We start from the raw sequence: 15,534 nt of genomic DNA on the forward strand, positions 1-15,534 counted from the left end.
CGGTGGCTGGTGGCAACTGTCAGTGCATTTTTCAGTTTGATCGAAAATTAAAAATTAGATATATAAAAATTCAACTGTTAAATTTGATCAATTTTTATATATATTAACCCCATTGGTTTGATATTTCTAATGGTAGGCTTTGATTGTGAGAATATTTGACTAGCGGTAATTGTTGGCAACTGTTAGTGGCAATAGTCGTGGTTGGGTTAGACTGTTCATTGAATAAAATATTATAAAATATTTTTTTTTAAATTTTAAAATAAACGTATTTTTTAATTTTTTATTTTAAAAAATAATTTTTCAGAATGACAAAAAAAAATATTTTTTTAGCAATGTCAAAATAAATACTTAAAATACAAAATTAAAAATAAATTTAAAATTGAAGCACGTATAGAACACGACATATATGTTGGTGAGTAATGGAATGTCTTGGGACTGCCCTATGCATCCCACATTGGATAAATTCGGATCAAACCTCTTCTTTTGGAGATTCAGTCAAGTGATTGAAAATGTGTTGGGAATGAAACAGGTGCTTGTTCTTAGCTATTGACTTATTACATTTTGATCCAGTAACTTGTGAAATTTGGGCCATAAATTGAGCCTGCTCTAAATTAGTAAACAACCACTACTGATTAGCTTGCATTGTTTAGATTAATAACTGGAAGAATTGTTAACTATTGAGGAACAACACTACTGATTTGTTCTCTAGGACCAATGTTTTTAGATGCAAGACCTTGAATGTCCCAAGTTCCTATGTACTACACGTGCATTTCACATTTTTTGGGTATGAATCTAATGTCGGCTGTCATCTTCTACATGAAATAAGATTGAGCAACTCAAGGCTTCTTATTGAGAATGTCTAATTGATCTAGGCATTCACCATGCGCTTCTTCTTCCTTGGGACTGACATAACATATCAATAGTTACTAGCAACTCAAAGCATTGCACATTGCTTGTAAATGGCATCTACTCAGAACAGAATGATTTTTGCAATCATTGGTTTATTATTGTATTATCATCGACCAATTTCTCCAACAATTCAGTTCTCTATATCTTCACATTAAACCACTTTCCAGCCAGAACTCGGCAACCAATAAAAGAAGCACCACCTAAGTCTGGTACCCAAACTCAAATTAGATTATAGTAAACATGGGTAAGATACGAAAATCCCTCAAATCTGATCATGTATATACACATATTACCATGAGAAAACAAGTTTGGGTTGCGGGCCCGACATTATTAGTCCCATGCACTGGTCACGCCCGATCCACTTCCCCCTCCATAATTAGATACCCCGTAACCACCACTTCTGTTACCCCCATATGAGTAGTCCATGCCACCCCTGCCCCTACTAAAATTGCCTTCTCTTCTGAAGTCACGACCACCAAATCGCCCTCCACCAGACCGCCTGCTTCTGCCCCCTCCATAAGAAACCCGACTTGCATAACGAGTTAGCCAAGCAGGTACTTCTTGATTTGCTTCTTGCATCAGGTCAGCCAGCGGCTTTGCCAATGACAGATTGTTCTCATTAAAGAACGCGGTTGCTAATCCTGTCTTACCAGCACGTCCTGTCCGTCCTATCCGGTGCACATAATCATCAATGTCATTCGGGAGGTCAAAATTGATCACATGAGCTACATGAGGAATATCAAGCCCACGCGCTGCAACATCTGTGGCCACTAAAATTGGTGTGTTTCCACTCTTAAAGGATCTAAGTGCTAGTTCTCTTTCCTGCATGCACAATCATAGGAATATAATCAAGTTTATGCCAAAACTGATGAAAATCTATTTCAACGTTAAGTGTTTCCACTCTTAAAAGGATCTAAGTGCTAGTTCTCTTTCCTTTCCTGCATGCACAATCATAGGAATATAATCAAGTTTATGCCAAAACTGATGAACATCTATTTCAACGTTACAGATCTTGAACAAATACAGAAATTGTGTTTTTCAACATCAAAGATAACCCTATCTAACTGCACAGAATATTATGTTCTTCACCATTAAGTACAACACTATCATTACTTCAATGATGAAGTTAAACGAAGAGATGATAACATCTGCATGATTTCAACAACTTCATCCTTCACCAAAAGAAGCCCCAAATGGAACTGTCTACTGGCATTACCACAAAAAGTAATGCGTAACAATGGAATGGAGAAACCACAAGATTGTTCAAGCATACAAGAGCTAAAGTTCATACCATAGAAACAGCCAAGTGCTAGCAGACATGCATCAATATGAAAATCCCTTTTGACATTTGCATAATCAAAACAATAACAAAACATTACATTTACCTAATCAAAAGAAAACAATAACAATACACAATCACATCACTACAGTATTGTGATGCTGCTGCACATGTTACTTTGTATTGAACAATTACAGAGCTACTTTATTTGTCAACTTATGTAACAAATTACCCCTCCCATCAAATACATGTTAGCCAAATAATAGGTTAACTAAGTGACCACTAAACAGCCACATGATCAAATATCAATGCACCAACAGACAAACTGTTTTTTCTTTTAGTTCCAAAAATTGTTTTCTGGTATCAAAACCAAATAGACTTGGAGAAATACATTCAGTAAATGATACTCAAAACTTCTCTAAGAAATTTGTCAAAAACTCCCAAATTTTAGGAAACATAAAAAAAAAAAAAGAAAAGGAATCATGGGTTCCAAAAAGAATTACCATGCAAAAATAGAAGTTATGTGAAGCAATTGTGTTTTCAATTTTTTTCATTGTTTCAGCTCTCAAGTTGCCTTTATGCTAAACATGCAACCACCCTATATTGAGAATTCATTTTGTATATTTCTATAACAAATTATCTCATCTAGCTAAATCCACATTAGTCAAGTATCAAGTAACACAAGTTGTTAAGTAGACTTGCTAAGCTTACCCAACTGGTAGAAAAACAAAACATCTATCTTCTATTCCCCCACCAAAAAAGAAAAACCACACTACTGCCATTCACCCCTTAGAATGGCCACTAGAGACTCCATCATGACTCCAACATCACAATCACCATGATATTTGTAGGATTCTCTAGTGGCCATTCTAGAGAATCCATCAGTTGATACAAGAGGTAAGAGCTAGTACCTGGAGATACTAATCCTAGTGATCCACTAGTACCCCAAATACCAATATATATATATATATATATTTTGTTTCAGCTCACATTCCCAAATCCCATTTTGGTTAACAGCTCCATTTTCACTCTCAAAATTCCAAATCAGAGAGACAATGCCTCCATTTTGTTGCTTCTGCCTCTGCCACTTCTCATCTTCACATTCCACATCAACCTTTTAATATTGCCTCCTAGTCTAGCCTCAACCCTCAGTGCTCCCTCCCTTGTTTCTTCTCCCTTCACATTCCACATCAACATCTTAAGACATCTTTAATAGTAGAGATTTATGTCGGTCCAACATTAAGCAGTTTGCAACAAAAAAGTCGAGTTTTCTGTATTTTCTTAATTTTTAAGTGAGAACTTCACCAAATGTTCACTTGTGATGATGGCCTGAGTCTCGACAAGAAAATAGTAAAAGTAAGGGGGAAAATTGCTCAAGTTTTTGCTAAAATGGAGATTTTTTAGTCACAATATCAGTTTGTAGTGAAAGTTGGTGATCCTTCAGTAAGAGTTCATCTTGTGAATGGCGATCAAAACCCAACCATAGAGTATTTATATGAAGCAATAAACAAGGCAAAGAATGTGATATGATCCCAGATAGAAATCCAAACCGTAATCAAATATCAATAGCTATCAGAATTTTCAGCCAAGAACAAGAACAACCCAGGGCATTTGAGAGGCCCTCTCTCTCCAGAATTCTCTTACCAAAAACCAGCCGTCTTTCTCTCTCTTCTTCCCTGCTATTTATACCTCTCCTTATCTCCTTTCTAGCTGAATTCCCCTGCACATGCTGATTATTCCCTCAGCATGTGGATTACAATTCTACCCCTCCCACGCGCACATGCTGGTTGTTACACCTGCATATGCTGACCCCTTATTCTAATCTTCATGCCTGCTGCTGTTTGTGGGTAGGTCCGGTACACCGGCAGCCTATCAGAATGCAATCAAATAGAGGCTGAAGAAAAGGACTTTGTTGTATACCCAATTTATTAAAGTGGTTTACGCTTAGATGGAGCAAACAATTTCATAGCCCTCTTCATACAGCTGATTGTTTTCTTATCTTGGAATTTATTTTAAATAAAAAATTGGACAATAATTTCTAATCACCATGATGGTATTGGTAGAAGAGGAAAATATACAAGACTTAATCTGTGAACAACTACAAGACTAAAAGCAAATAAGTGGTGACTCCAGTATATTACAATTGCTATTCACTAACATGAGACGTTAATTCAAGTAAATCTATATTTTGAGAATGCTATATTATCCCATCTCTTTTAACAATGTTCTTGAAACTTTCTTAATTTGTTAGGATTTAAGGGCAACCGTGTGTTAGATTCAATCAAGTATTTTTTTAATAGTTTTATATTTATTGTATGATAAATTAAATGGTATCTTCATATTGGTTAAATGGTATTTTTTTATTTATTTAGTGCTTTTTATTTATTATGTTAATATGATCATAAGTAATAATACAACAGTTAGTGCTATGTGTCTATTTGTTTAAAATCGTCATATCTCATCAATGTATGGATTTCTATTTAAGAATGATCCTCTCCAAGATAAGACTTACAACTAAAAGTTCTCCAAATATGAGATCCCAAAAATAAAATACTAGAAAAAGAAAAGCATGTCGCCAATCATCACTTTCATTTAAAGCTCATGTAGTCTTCTAGCTCATAGAAAGACCATTAAATTTAAATGAATTTACTCAAATCCTATCTTAGGTTCACATGCAGACAATAAGCCAGTAGAACATAAGGTTAACATATAAGCTGAAAACAAATAAAACTTGAAAATAATAGGAGCTGTTAGTGTATGCATATCTGGAAATTTATTACCTGTTGTGTTCTATCACCATGAATAGTAGTAGCAGAAAACCCATTTATATACAACCAATGTTCCAATGAGTCAGCTCCTTTCTTTGTTTCCACAAATACCAAAGTCAGGGCTTGCTGCAGAGTTAGTGGCAATGAGATATTAGTAACAACAGAAAGCTTTAATACATCCTATTGGTTGAAAACAACCATACAGTGTCCAGAACTATATATCTAAAAGCAATCATTAAAAGTCAGGGAACCAGTATATTTTTCCCCCATTCCTTCCTTTTTCTCTATACTACTCTACTCCTGCTAAGCAGCTCATGGTGCAGATAGAAAATACTAGCTGGAAGTATCAAAGCATGGAAATGATTGAACATTCCTAGATGACAGCTCAGGAGACCCATTAGAAGGATAAATTTTGGAACAACTATATATCAACCGCTCCAGTATTACCTTTCCATTAACTCCATTAACCTTTTGTGCATGAAGAAGGTCCATCAAGTGGCTTCTCTTGTCTGATTCATGAACAAACTCAACTCTTTGAGCAATTAAATCAGTACTTGAGCCAACCCTTCCAACAGCCAAAAATATATATTTTGATAGGAAATCAGAAGCCAGTCTCTGCATAGCATTCAACAATAACATGGAGAAGAAACAAATATATCAATAACATTAATCTGACAAAAAATTATCACTAACAAGTAACATTAATTTGAAAAAGAAAAAGAAATGCAATTTTCAGTGAAATTCTCCTGACCTTGTTCCACATTAGCTCACCATTGAAAACTAAGATATCCAAATCAATGATTATCAGCAAAAGAAGATAAGAAGTGGGAGATGCAATTAAGATGGTTTGAATATGCAAGAAGAAGATCAATAAACACACACGTGAGGCAAGTGAATGTAATAGAGGAAGTTTGTAGCAAAAGAAAGATAGAAAAACCCAAGAAAACTTGATGAAAAACCCTTAAGCATCACATAAAATATAATGGCCTTATAGAAGATATGGTTATGGATAGAGATGGCTGAAAATCTAGAATTTATATAGTTGACCCCACCTAGTGAGATTAAGACTTGTAATTGTTATTGTTGTAGTCTTTTTGAGAGATTTGCAACTACTAAAAAGTTGTGGGTTAAAGAATGAAAAAACAGAACATTCCCCTAATCTCATTCCTGTCAGACTTCAACCTTGATTTCTCTCTTGGTCAGTCAAGGTTTCTGTTTTCTTTAGTTGAGGAAGTCCATGCAATTTGAATCAAGGATTCAATCAAACCAGGTTTGTATCTCTTTCTCCACGAATTCACCTATCCCACTATTTCTACCTCCTTCCCTCCAGTTTTGCTTCCTTGCTTTATCTATATGTCCCTCCATCACTATTCCCATTGTCTCCATGCATCTTTGTGTCATGAGAAGAACCTAGCCTACCGAAATTTTAATTTCTTTAGGGTTGTAACTTTTGTTATTTCTTTACTTGTCACGAACCTAGGGTTCGTGATAGGTTAGAAGAGGAATTGGGGAGTGAAATCAGAATTGTAGGAGGGGAAAAATCAGTAGAAAAAAGGGGGAGATATTGAGAGAGAAAGGGGAAGAAGCAAGAGGAACGTGAGGGAGATTGGAGAGAGAGACTTAGAGAGAAAATAGAGATTCAATATCAATTTCAGCATACCCTCTCCTCTTACAATGGGCCTTTTTATAGGCCTTACCTAGCTCCTTAACTAATTTCTAACAGCACCCATGTGCTCCTAACAAACACCCAAATATCTCCTAACAAACTAATATAACTAATTACATTATTGTCCTTCTAATTACTACTTGGGTCATGACAATTCCTCCCTTCTTGAGAGAGTTCTTGTCCCCAAGAACTTACAACAATTTAGTCGTTGCTCCTCAACCAATACCAACTCTCTCTAGCTTCATTGTTCTTTCTTTTATCATTCCCTTTCTAGGCCGCTTCTTCTTTGTTCTTGGATACTCATCAGCTGAAACAAAAATGATAATCAGTGCAATCACAACTGCATCTTCCTCCAAGGAGTGGCATACCATTTCCCGTGCGTTGGTGATAGCTACCAAATTAAGATAGCTTGTACCCATAGATTGAGGATCCAATATGATGCCAAATCCAGTCAATACATCCTCATCTAGTGCCTTCATTGAATTTAGCTGTTTCCGGCCACTGGCAACAGTTGTAACTTGCAGTCCTTCAACCTTCAATTGATGTTGCTCCTCAACCTCAAAATTTACAGCAATATTGTGGCACATTTTAGGATCAGTGCTACACACCTTCACAACATTAGAAGATATTTCAGCTACAAATAGGCCACCTTCATGGCAGTTCTCATCATTTCGGTTGGATGGGGCAGAATTTTCACTGCGATGTTCACCACGCTCTTGGTTCCGCCTTTCCTTCATTTCTGATTCATGCTCCAACTCTTCCATAAAATGATCAATGCTCCTTGCTTCCTTGTTTGCTCTTTCTTTCAGCTTCTCCTCCTCTTCCTTCCTCTGTTCTTCAAACACAAATTCGTGGAATCGGGCACTATCAACAGCTTGTTTGACAATCTTGGGCTGAATCCCCTTCACTAATCGACATTCTGGTTTTAAGCCAATTAAGAAGCTTAAAATGAAATAATCCTCTGTCAAATAAGGGTCATAATTGTGCATCAAGGCCTTCAACTCTTCAAACCTCATTTCGTACTCCCTTACTGACCCATCTTGCTTGATTTTGTAGAATTCTTCCACCACATTAGACAAACATCGATCCCCAAGCATCTCCCTTTGCAGCCTTTGGGTAGTTGCCTCTTTAGGTATTCTCACTTCTTTTTCATATTCATTCTAATTAGATGAAGGAGGTGGTGATGAGAAAGAGGAAACATACCTCTCAGTATTCTCTAGGATATTCGGAGTCAGTTTCTTCATGGATGATTGACTTTGGTGAGTGACTATGTCCATGAGACCCTGTAGTTGATCCCTCATTTCATTTAGAAACCCATTCACCCTTCTCTCAAAGCGCCCCAACCTTTTCTCCAAGTTTCCAAAAGGAGCATCCAATGTCATGACTGTTTAGTGGAGTTGCTAATTTTTTTTTTTTGCAGTTGCTTTCCTCGTTTAGTAGCCTTCAATTTGAATTGGAAACCATAACCCAATACTAATTGTTCAGCTACGATAATCCAACTCTAGCCCTTCAAATTAGAGTTGAGAAATCATTTATCAACACCCAAATCCCTTTGCTGAAATTAATTTCAGCAGCCTAAAAATCGAATTGGATTCGTATTTCTGCTTCGTTCTCAATTGCATATGCCTCTTTGCCTTCTGAACTTTATCGTTCCTGCCACTAGATCACCACCGTAAGCCACCACTAGAGATTAATTCCGCCAGAAACGTTCCAGCCTCAATTGCCTATTTTCGCAGTCGACCCAGCCTCAATCGCCTTCCAATTTCTTGTCCTACAGTGCCTTCTTTGAGCGATTGTGATGCACCCAATAAAATCCTCTACTCTCAACCTATTATGCGTTCAGTTTCGGTTCCAAAATCAGACGGGTTAACTACCAGTCCACTTGCCACAACCTAGATTGATCGAGTAACTAATTTGCATGCACACCCTCCAAAATGAAGTCGCTACCCACTGAAATCGCTGCCTAATCACCCACAATTTACCACTGAAACATTGATCGTGAAGTGATTTACAAGCAGTAACATACCTCTACTTCTCGTCTAATTCCAGTTGCTCCATTGCGCCTCCAAAATCCGAGCCTGACCATTACAAAATTGTCGGAATCGCAATCAGAATCACCAGACCACCTTCGCCTTCAAAATTTGTACAAGAGCTCGCTGCTGAGATCGCTTGGCTTGTCTTGTTCGGAAATAGTCAAAATTTGATGGTCTATTGTGACCTATCGCGATGATCACAGTCACTATTTGATTTCCGACCCAATCGATCTGTCCTGCTGAAATTGCTGCAACGCCTCTAACAGCGATTCTATACCTCGCCTTCGACAACCTAATTTGCCCTCCGAGATTCACTCGCCTCGCCTTCTAGATCGACTACGACAACTCAGAAAACAGCAGCAAACCACCCTGCTGTTCCACCCTCATTGTCTCTCCGTTTCAAATCCCATACCTGCTGCGCTACTCTGATTTGGACTTCAAATTCAACTCGGTATCACCGTCGGCCTCTCCTTAGCACGCCAATTCCGAGTAAGATTTATTAAAATTCGCTGCCGTTCGTCAACATCTTGCCTCGCCCATTCCGAATCTGTTGTTGTATCACCTTCGATGGACTCCGACACCAATCGCAAAGGCTCCTCAGTTCGTGTTGCCTTTGATGCTGTCCGCGTTGCCAACTTCAGCAAATCTCCCGTACCAGTCGTTTTCTCTAGTCGCGAATCCTCCTCTGGTTCTACCTACCCACTAGTCGCGTTTGGTAATGGTCGCGACACCTTCCTCGCCCTTGTCCTCAGCTCCAGCAAAGCTCCTGCATCCTGTCTTCCGCTTCAGTTGCACACGCCTAGGCCGTCTGCTTCACCTTCGACGGACTCACGCTTGCCTTGGACAGTCTCCACACTCCCAAGTCCAAATCGCGACATCCTGGCTGTTTGCATCAACACCAGCGGACTCGCTATCACCTCGGAACTTCTGCCTATTTTGTTTAATCACTGAAATTGATTTCAGCAGCCTTCGAAACGAATCGGAACCACCGCCAAGAACCGTTGCTCTACTTCGACTCTAGCTGGATTACCTCCAAATCGGATCGGACACTATTGAATTTCCGAACTCACAGCCGAGGACGACTGCTCTGATGCCATTTGTCACAAACCTAGGGTTCGTGATAGGTTAGAAGAGGAATTGGGGAGTGAAATCAGAATTGTAGGAAGGGGGAAATTAGTAGAAAAAAAGGGGGAGATATTGAGAGAGAAAGGGGAAGAAGCAAGAGGAACGTGAGGGAGATTGGAGAGAGAGATTTAGAGAGAAAATAGAGATTCAATATCAATTTCAGCATACCCTCTCCTCTTACAATGGGCCTTTTTATAGGCCTTAACTAGCTCCTTAACTAATTTCTAACAAAACCCATGTGCTCCTAACAAACACCCAAATATCTCCTAACAAACTAATATAACTAATTACATTATTGTCCTTCTAATTACTACTTGGGTCATGACATTACTGCTGTCATTTTCTGTTAGGACTTAGTTTAACCTATAAGCCCACCTGTAGGGGCTGGAATAGGACAAAAAGATCGGTTACAACAAAAAGAGGGAATAGGATCTGCTATAGCGGGCCCACCCTCCCACCAGCTTGTATATTCTCTCCAAGGCTCACTTGGGAGAATTATCATGGAATAGAATTCTGATTTCCTACTTCTCTCAACTCTCTCTCTCTTCTCCCTCTCGCTTCTCTTATTCTCTTCCTCTCTTTCTCTACTCTTGTTCTGTTCTTGCATTCTCCTAATTCACATTGGAATTAGGACAGCTCTATCATGGCTAGACCGTGACACTTTGTCTCCCTTGTATCTTTACACCCCCTCTCCATGTCTCCCTTCGTCTCCATCTCTATCTACGCCTCCCCCCTCTATGTTTGCCTCCCTCAATCTCAATCCCTCTCCCTTCATATCTATTTCTCTCTTCCCCTTCTACTATATCTATATCTCTTCTATTTGGACTTCTTATCTCATTGATACTCTTTCTTCTCTCTTGGTAGCCAGCAAACACACTACCAACATCACCAACTTAAACATGGTCAAATTAATTTTGGCAGGCAATATATTTCATATGGCTTATAATTTATCCTTTTTAACTCCCCCTCTAAATTGATAGATCCCTGATGTTTTACCTATTCACAGCTGGTCTGAAGCCTAGATAAATGAAGAGAATTGCCTTAGGTAGTCAACAGCTAAAGATGGCAAATGGGGCACGGGTCAACCTGAGCCAAAACATAGCCCATTTAAGGTTATTAATCAGGTGAAAACTGGTTTGGGTTTATTCTAGTACCAACCCACAAAATTTCAGATAGGGAAAAAAATTCGTTATGGACCCACTAGCACCTGCTTTCCCTTTTAAGTTATGAAATTTTCCCCTGCATTGATCATACCCATGCGGACCTTGTACAGTCACCCTACCCATCCAAACCTGCCACATTGGACAATTTTAGGTCCATACCCGCCCAAATGAACCAGATTTGTCGAATATCCATTGAATTGGAAAAAATTGTCATCCCTACTCCCTCTCTCTGGTGATGGCAACCAATGCCATTTTTTTAAAAATTTTGTATTTCAGTGTTTGGAGAGAAAAAGAAAGTGAGATTGGAATGGAGAGCAAGTTTAAAAAAGTATAGATAAATTGGTCAATTTAACCTATTTTTTTAATGGCAGGGGTACTCGTAATTTCCGAAAAACAAAGGGTGTCGAGATGAAGAATATTGGAGATAGAATACTGGAAAAACATCTTCCACAACTAAGCAACCCCTACAAGTTTCTATGATTTTATCTCCATCTATAGTCGTATCTATCTGAGCCCTTTTAATTAAATTTGATTGAAGAGTTATATACTGCAGTTTATAATCACAGTTATATCTGAGCCCTCTTAACAGTTCAAAAGTTACCTACTACAGATTATAATCACAATATAAAAGACCACTTCACTACAGAGGACTCGGAACAATAATCTTAATGATACTTTGAAGCCAGTATCAATTTAAAATGAATAAACAAATATGAAGAATAGAGATCCTTTGGATTAGACAAGAACATGTCAGCCAAAAAAATTCTAATGATTTATTTAACAAACCTGTATTTCTTTTGGAAAGGTTGCACTAAATAGCATTGTCTGCCTTACACCTGGTGGAGGCATGCCCATCTGTTCAACAATCTTTCTGATTTGAGGCTCAAACCCCATATCTAGCATGCGATCTGCCTCATCAAGAGCTAAATATTTAACCATCTCCAATGAAACTTTTGCTCTCTCAAGCAAATCAACTAATCGCCCAGGAGTTGCCACAAGAATATCAACTCCTCTCTCAAGCTCTCGCAGCTGAGCACCAGAACAAGTCATAACAATAAGCACCAGAAATATAGATAAACAAGAATCAATCTAGCATCACAATCAACCAATCAATTGGTGTAAGATATACCAGGTGACTATTTTTCAAAATGAGAAAAAATAAACCAGAGTGTACTGCAGGCAACGGAAATATATATAAGTAACAAGACAGTCAATACATAAAAAACATTATATGGGGAAAAGTTTCTATAGCTTTAATTTGAACAAAGTTCTCTTTAACTTCTAAATGTGCAGAATTAGTGTGATTGATAACAATTGGAAAATTGGATGAAAAATTCTCATGTGTCATACAGATAGACAAGAATGTAATTGCTAAATAAGCTTTTGAAAGTAAAACCATGGCCTCCAAATTTTCTTTTGAGTTTCAATGCAGTTCCTCTACTTAAATAAATGTAGAGAAATATTCCAATCAAGATTGTGGGTTTGTATATGTGAAAAGAATAATAGTAAAATCATCATATGATTTTTTTCTCAAGTATAAATTAATTTATAACTGAGATGTCTCAATTTCAAAATTGTGTTCACTTGTATAATGTGTTGCCTGCATCATTAGATTAAACAATTTTGTTACCAACAAGAAGATCCACCCTCATATTCACAATTCAAGTGTTTGGCCATTAGTTAAAGAGTATAACTATCCTCTTGAAATACGAAAAAAGGGATAAACGAGCCAATGTGAATTTCATTTGGAAATACTTGAGGATGTTTAGTACAATTTGTAAACGCATAGTCTCAACTTAAAGTAATTTACGTTTACTTTAAGTACAAGGGTTAAATTAAAAGAAAATATAAGGATTGCCTATATACATTAATCATAAAGCAATTTTACCATTTTTATTTTTCTTATGCACAGTAGCCCCTGAGAATATTTAGTTCAATTTTTTGCTGCTCGTTATTAATCAAACTAGCTTAAAAATTTCTCTAAATTCAAAGGTAGCTTTGTTAAAATTAAAATTAACGAGAATAAATTAAAACCCAAATGACAATGAGGGACTTCTAGTGTAATTTTCCTAATTATAAATGACATGGAGTTACAGCTTTTGGTACTAGGGAGATAGAACTATTAGGTATATGGAGGTAAAAGGACCCATTGCAATCCATGTGCTTTAAGTTGTGGCATGATGGGGGCCAAAATTATAAAGGTTATGCTAAAAGTTGTTAGGGTTTAAGGTATTTCTGAAGCAGTTTTCTTTTAAAAATTATGCATCTTAAAAAAATAGAGAACTATCTTTTTTAAAATAACCTTGAAAAACCACATCCATCCATATTTCTACAAACAACAATTGAATGAAAGGAAAATAATGATTATAACAATAATTACTACCTGTTGCTTGATTGGTGCTCCTCCATAAACAACTACTACCTTAACACCAGTTAGATAAGAGAACTTCCTAGCTTCCTCGTGTATCTGCACATTGAAGTATTCTTAGATTAAGTTGCCTGAATAACAGAAAAGCATGCTAAAATGCATTAAATTTGGTTTATGTCCCAATAACCTGTATTGAGAGCTCTCTTGTAGGAGAGAGAATGAGAGCAAGTGGGTACACAGTCCGGTATCCTTGAGGTCTTGTAAAGTGGCCCCTCATAATTCCACTAATAATCGGAAAGCAAAAGGCAGCAGTCTTGCCAGATCCAGTCTGAGCACAAGCCATCAAATCTCTACCAGCAATGCAAATGGGAATCGCATGGCGCTGCACAGGAGTCGGCTTCACATATTTGCACCTCTGAATATTTAGGTTCAATGCATCCCCCAAGTCAATCTCTGCAAATGTATTCACAGGAGGGGGCACATTTTCACCGCTCGTATCCACTGGAATGTCCTCATAAGCATCAAAGTTTATACCGCTATTTTCCTGCTCGCCAGATGTCCTATCTGCAATATCACTAACATCATTGTTGCCAAAAGGGTTTACCTCCCTCTCTCTCGTAGGATCCCACCCCCCACCTCTGTTAGTCCAGCCAGCACCGCCTCGACCACCACTGCTATATCTTTGGGGCCCATGATCAGCCCTGGAACCTCCCCATCTTGACCCACTTGAGGGTCCAGAGTGGCTAAACCTATCATTACCAGATGGCGGACCACCATATGACGGAGCTGGAGGCTCTGATGCAGGTGGCTTGTTACGAAGATGTGGCGGCACATAAGCAGACCTAGGCGGGCGAGAAGCACCTCTATTAGTCACATTGCTACCAGAGGAAGAAGAAGCCGCATTCTCAGCAGCAACAGAATCAGCCCAAGATGTTCTCATAATTGACAGTTATCACTCTTTCTTTCCAAAGTAGCCCACAGCACAACTCAAATGGGTACACATTCACACCCAAAGCATCAAAATTAGCAAAACCAGAAGCCCAAATTCTCTTAAGAACACGTGAAATAGAATATTCTAGCTATAGTTCACAGATCAAAACCCTGATCAGCCAAAAAAGAAATTACAAATTAACAAAAAAATCGCAACAGGAGTTCAAAGACAAGTATGCAACCAAGGACCAAAGCATGTAAACTTTACCCACACACAAACACCACACCAAAGATCGAGATTTACCAAAAACAAAGAAGGAACTGGGATCGAGCATGCGAAATACAAAAGAAAAAAATGCAAAATGGAAACAAAAGCGTCAGATAAACTCCAAAAAAAGCAGAGAGAGGCAACGAACCTGCACCATAACGCTCACAAGAATCAGAACGGAGGAATCGGCTATTCAAGAAAAAAAAAAAAAAAAAACTAAGAAAACAGATAATAAAGATAGAGAAGATCATTACAGACGAATTCCAATGATGCAAGACTCGAGCAGATGTAACGAACTTGCCGATCCAACTTCAAAGTCGATGTGAGAGATACACGAGAAACCCTAAGCTTTTGTCCCTGAAGAACAAAGATGCCAAATCGGACACGAAGCGGAAATATAGGTTCGGGCTGAGGAAGAGAGAGATTCGGACGTCTCCCCACTACGTACTCTTTCTTTCAAAAAATTCAACCTTTTTGGCTTATTTTTCACAGAGAAAGAGAGTAGCTAGCTAGAGCGGTCGTCACTCGTCAGAGCTGGTTCACCTTTTTAAGGCCTTGTTTGGGAGAGATGGCCTCTTTGGTTTTTTAAAAATGTTATTTGAACATTTAATTTTCACATTTAAATTGATATTTAAAATAATATTTGTACATTAATATATTATATTATGTGTCATACTAATATAAATATATAATATATGAATGTAGAATATTGCTTCAAATATTAAAATTGAGTGTTTAAATAATATTTTTATTTTATAAAAAAAAGTACAATTTATTGACTGATATTAAAAGTCAATACTAAGTGTGAGTCGTACTGCATTGCTTTTTCTTTAATAAAAAGTGGGAATCTCTTTTTGTAGTTTAAAATCAAGATTGTTTTGATTAACCAAACACTATTTTTTAAATTTGTTTGAAAATAACAATAATTATACCTTAATAAAACACAATATTATCAAACATACTCAGATTGTATTACTCGAAGGAGTATCCCAAATGAACAATGTTGTTCTAGAAGTGGAAATGAA

The 15,534-nt window shown here is 37.6% G+C and overlaps 1 protein-coding gene across 3 annotated transcripts; it reads right to left on the reverse strand.

The window, feature by feature from the left end:
• Positions 1-984: 984 nt before the first annotated feature.
• Positions 985-15,021, reverse strand: LOC127788588 (DEAD-box ATP-dependent RNA helicase 37-like). 3 transcript variants are annotated; one of them, XM_052317050.1, is made up of 8 exons: positions 14,764-14,781; positions 14,546-14,657; positions 13,499-14,412; positions 13,327-13,410; positions 11,730-11,972; positions 5,404-5,571; positions 4,969-5,082; positions 985-1,731 (listed from the first exon to the last, which is right to left on the reverse strand). In XM_052317050.1, the coding sequence occupies exons 3-8, from the start codon at positions 14,249-14,251 to the stop codon at positions 1,240-1,242; spliced, it is 1,854 nt and encodes a 617-aa protein (XP_052173010.1). In that variant the 5' UTR covers positions 14,252-14,412; positions 14,546-14,657; positions 14,764-14,781; the 3' UTR covers positions 985-1,239. The 3 variants fall into 3 exon arrangements, with proteins under 3 accessions (XP_052173010.1, XP_052173008.1, XP_052173009.1); XM_052317048.1 differs by having other exon boundaries at positions 13,499-14,153; positions 14,546-15,021; XM_052317049.1 differs by lacking the exon at positions 14,546-14,657 and having other exon boundaries at positions 14,764-15,019.
• Positions 15,022-15,534: the final 513 nt, after the last annotated feature.

Source organism: Diospyros lotus, chromosome 13 (genome assembly GCF_014633365.1).
Source record: "Diospyros lotus cultivar Yz01 chromosome 13, ASM1463336v1, whole genome shotgun sequence".
NCBI lineage: Eukaryota > Viridiplantae > Streptophyta > Magnoliopsida > Ericales > Ebenaceae > Diospyros > Diospyros lotus.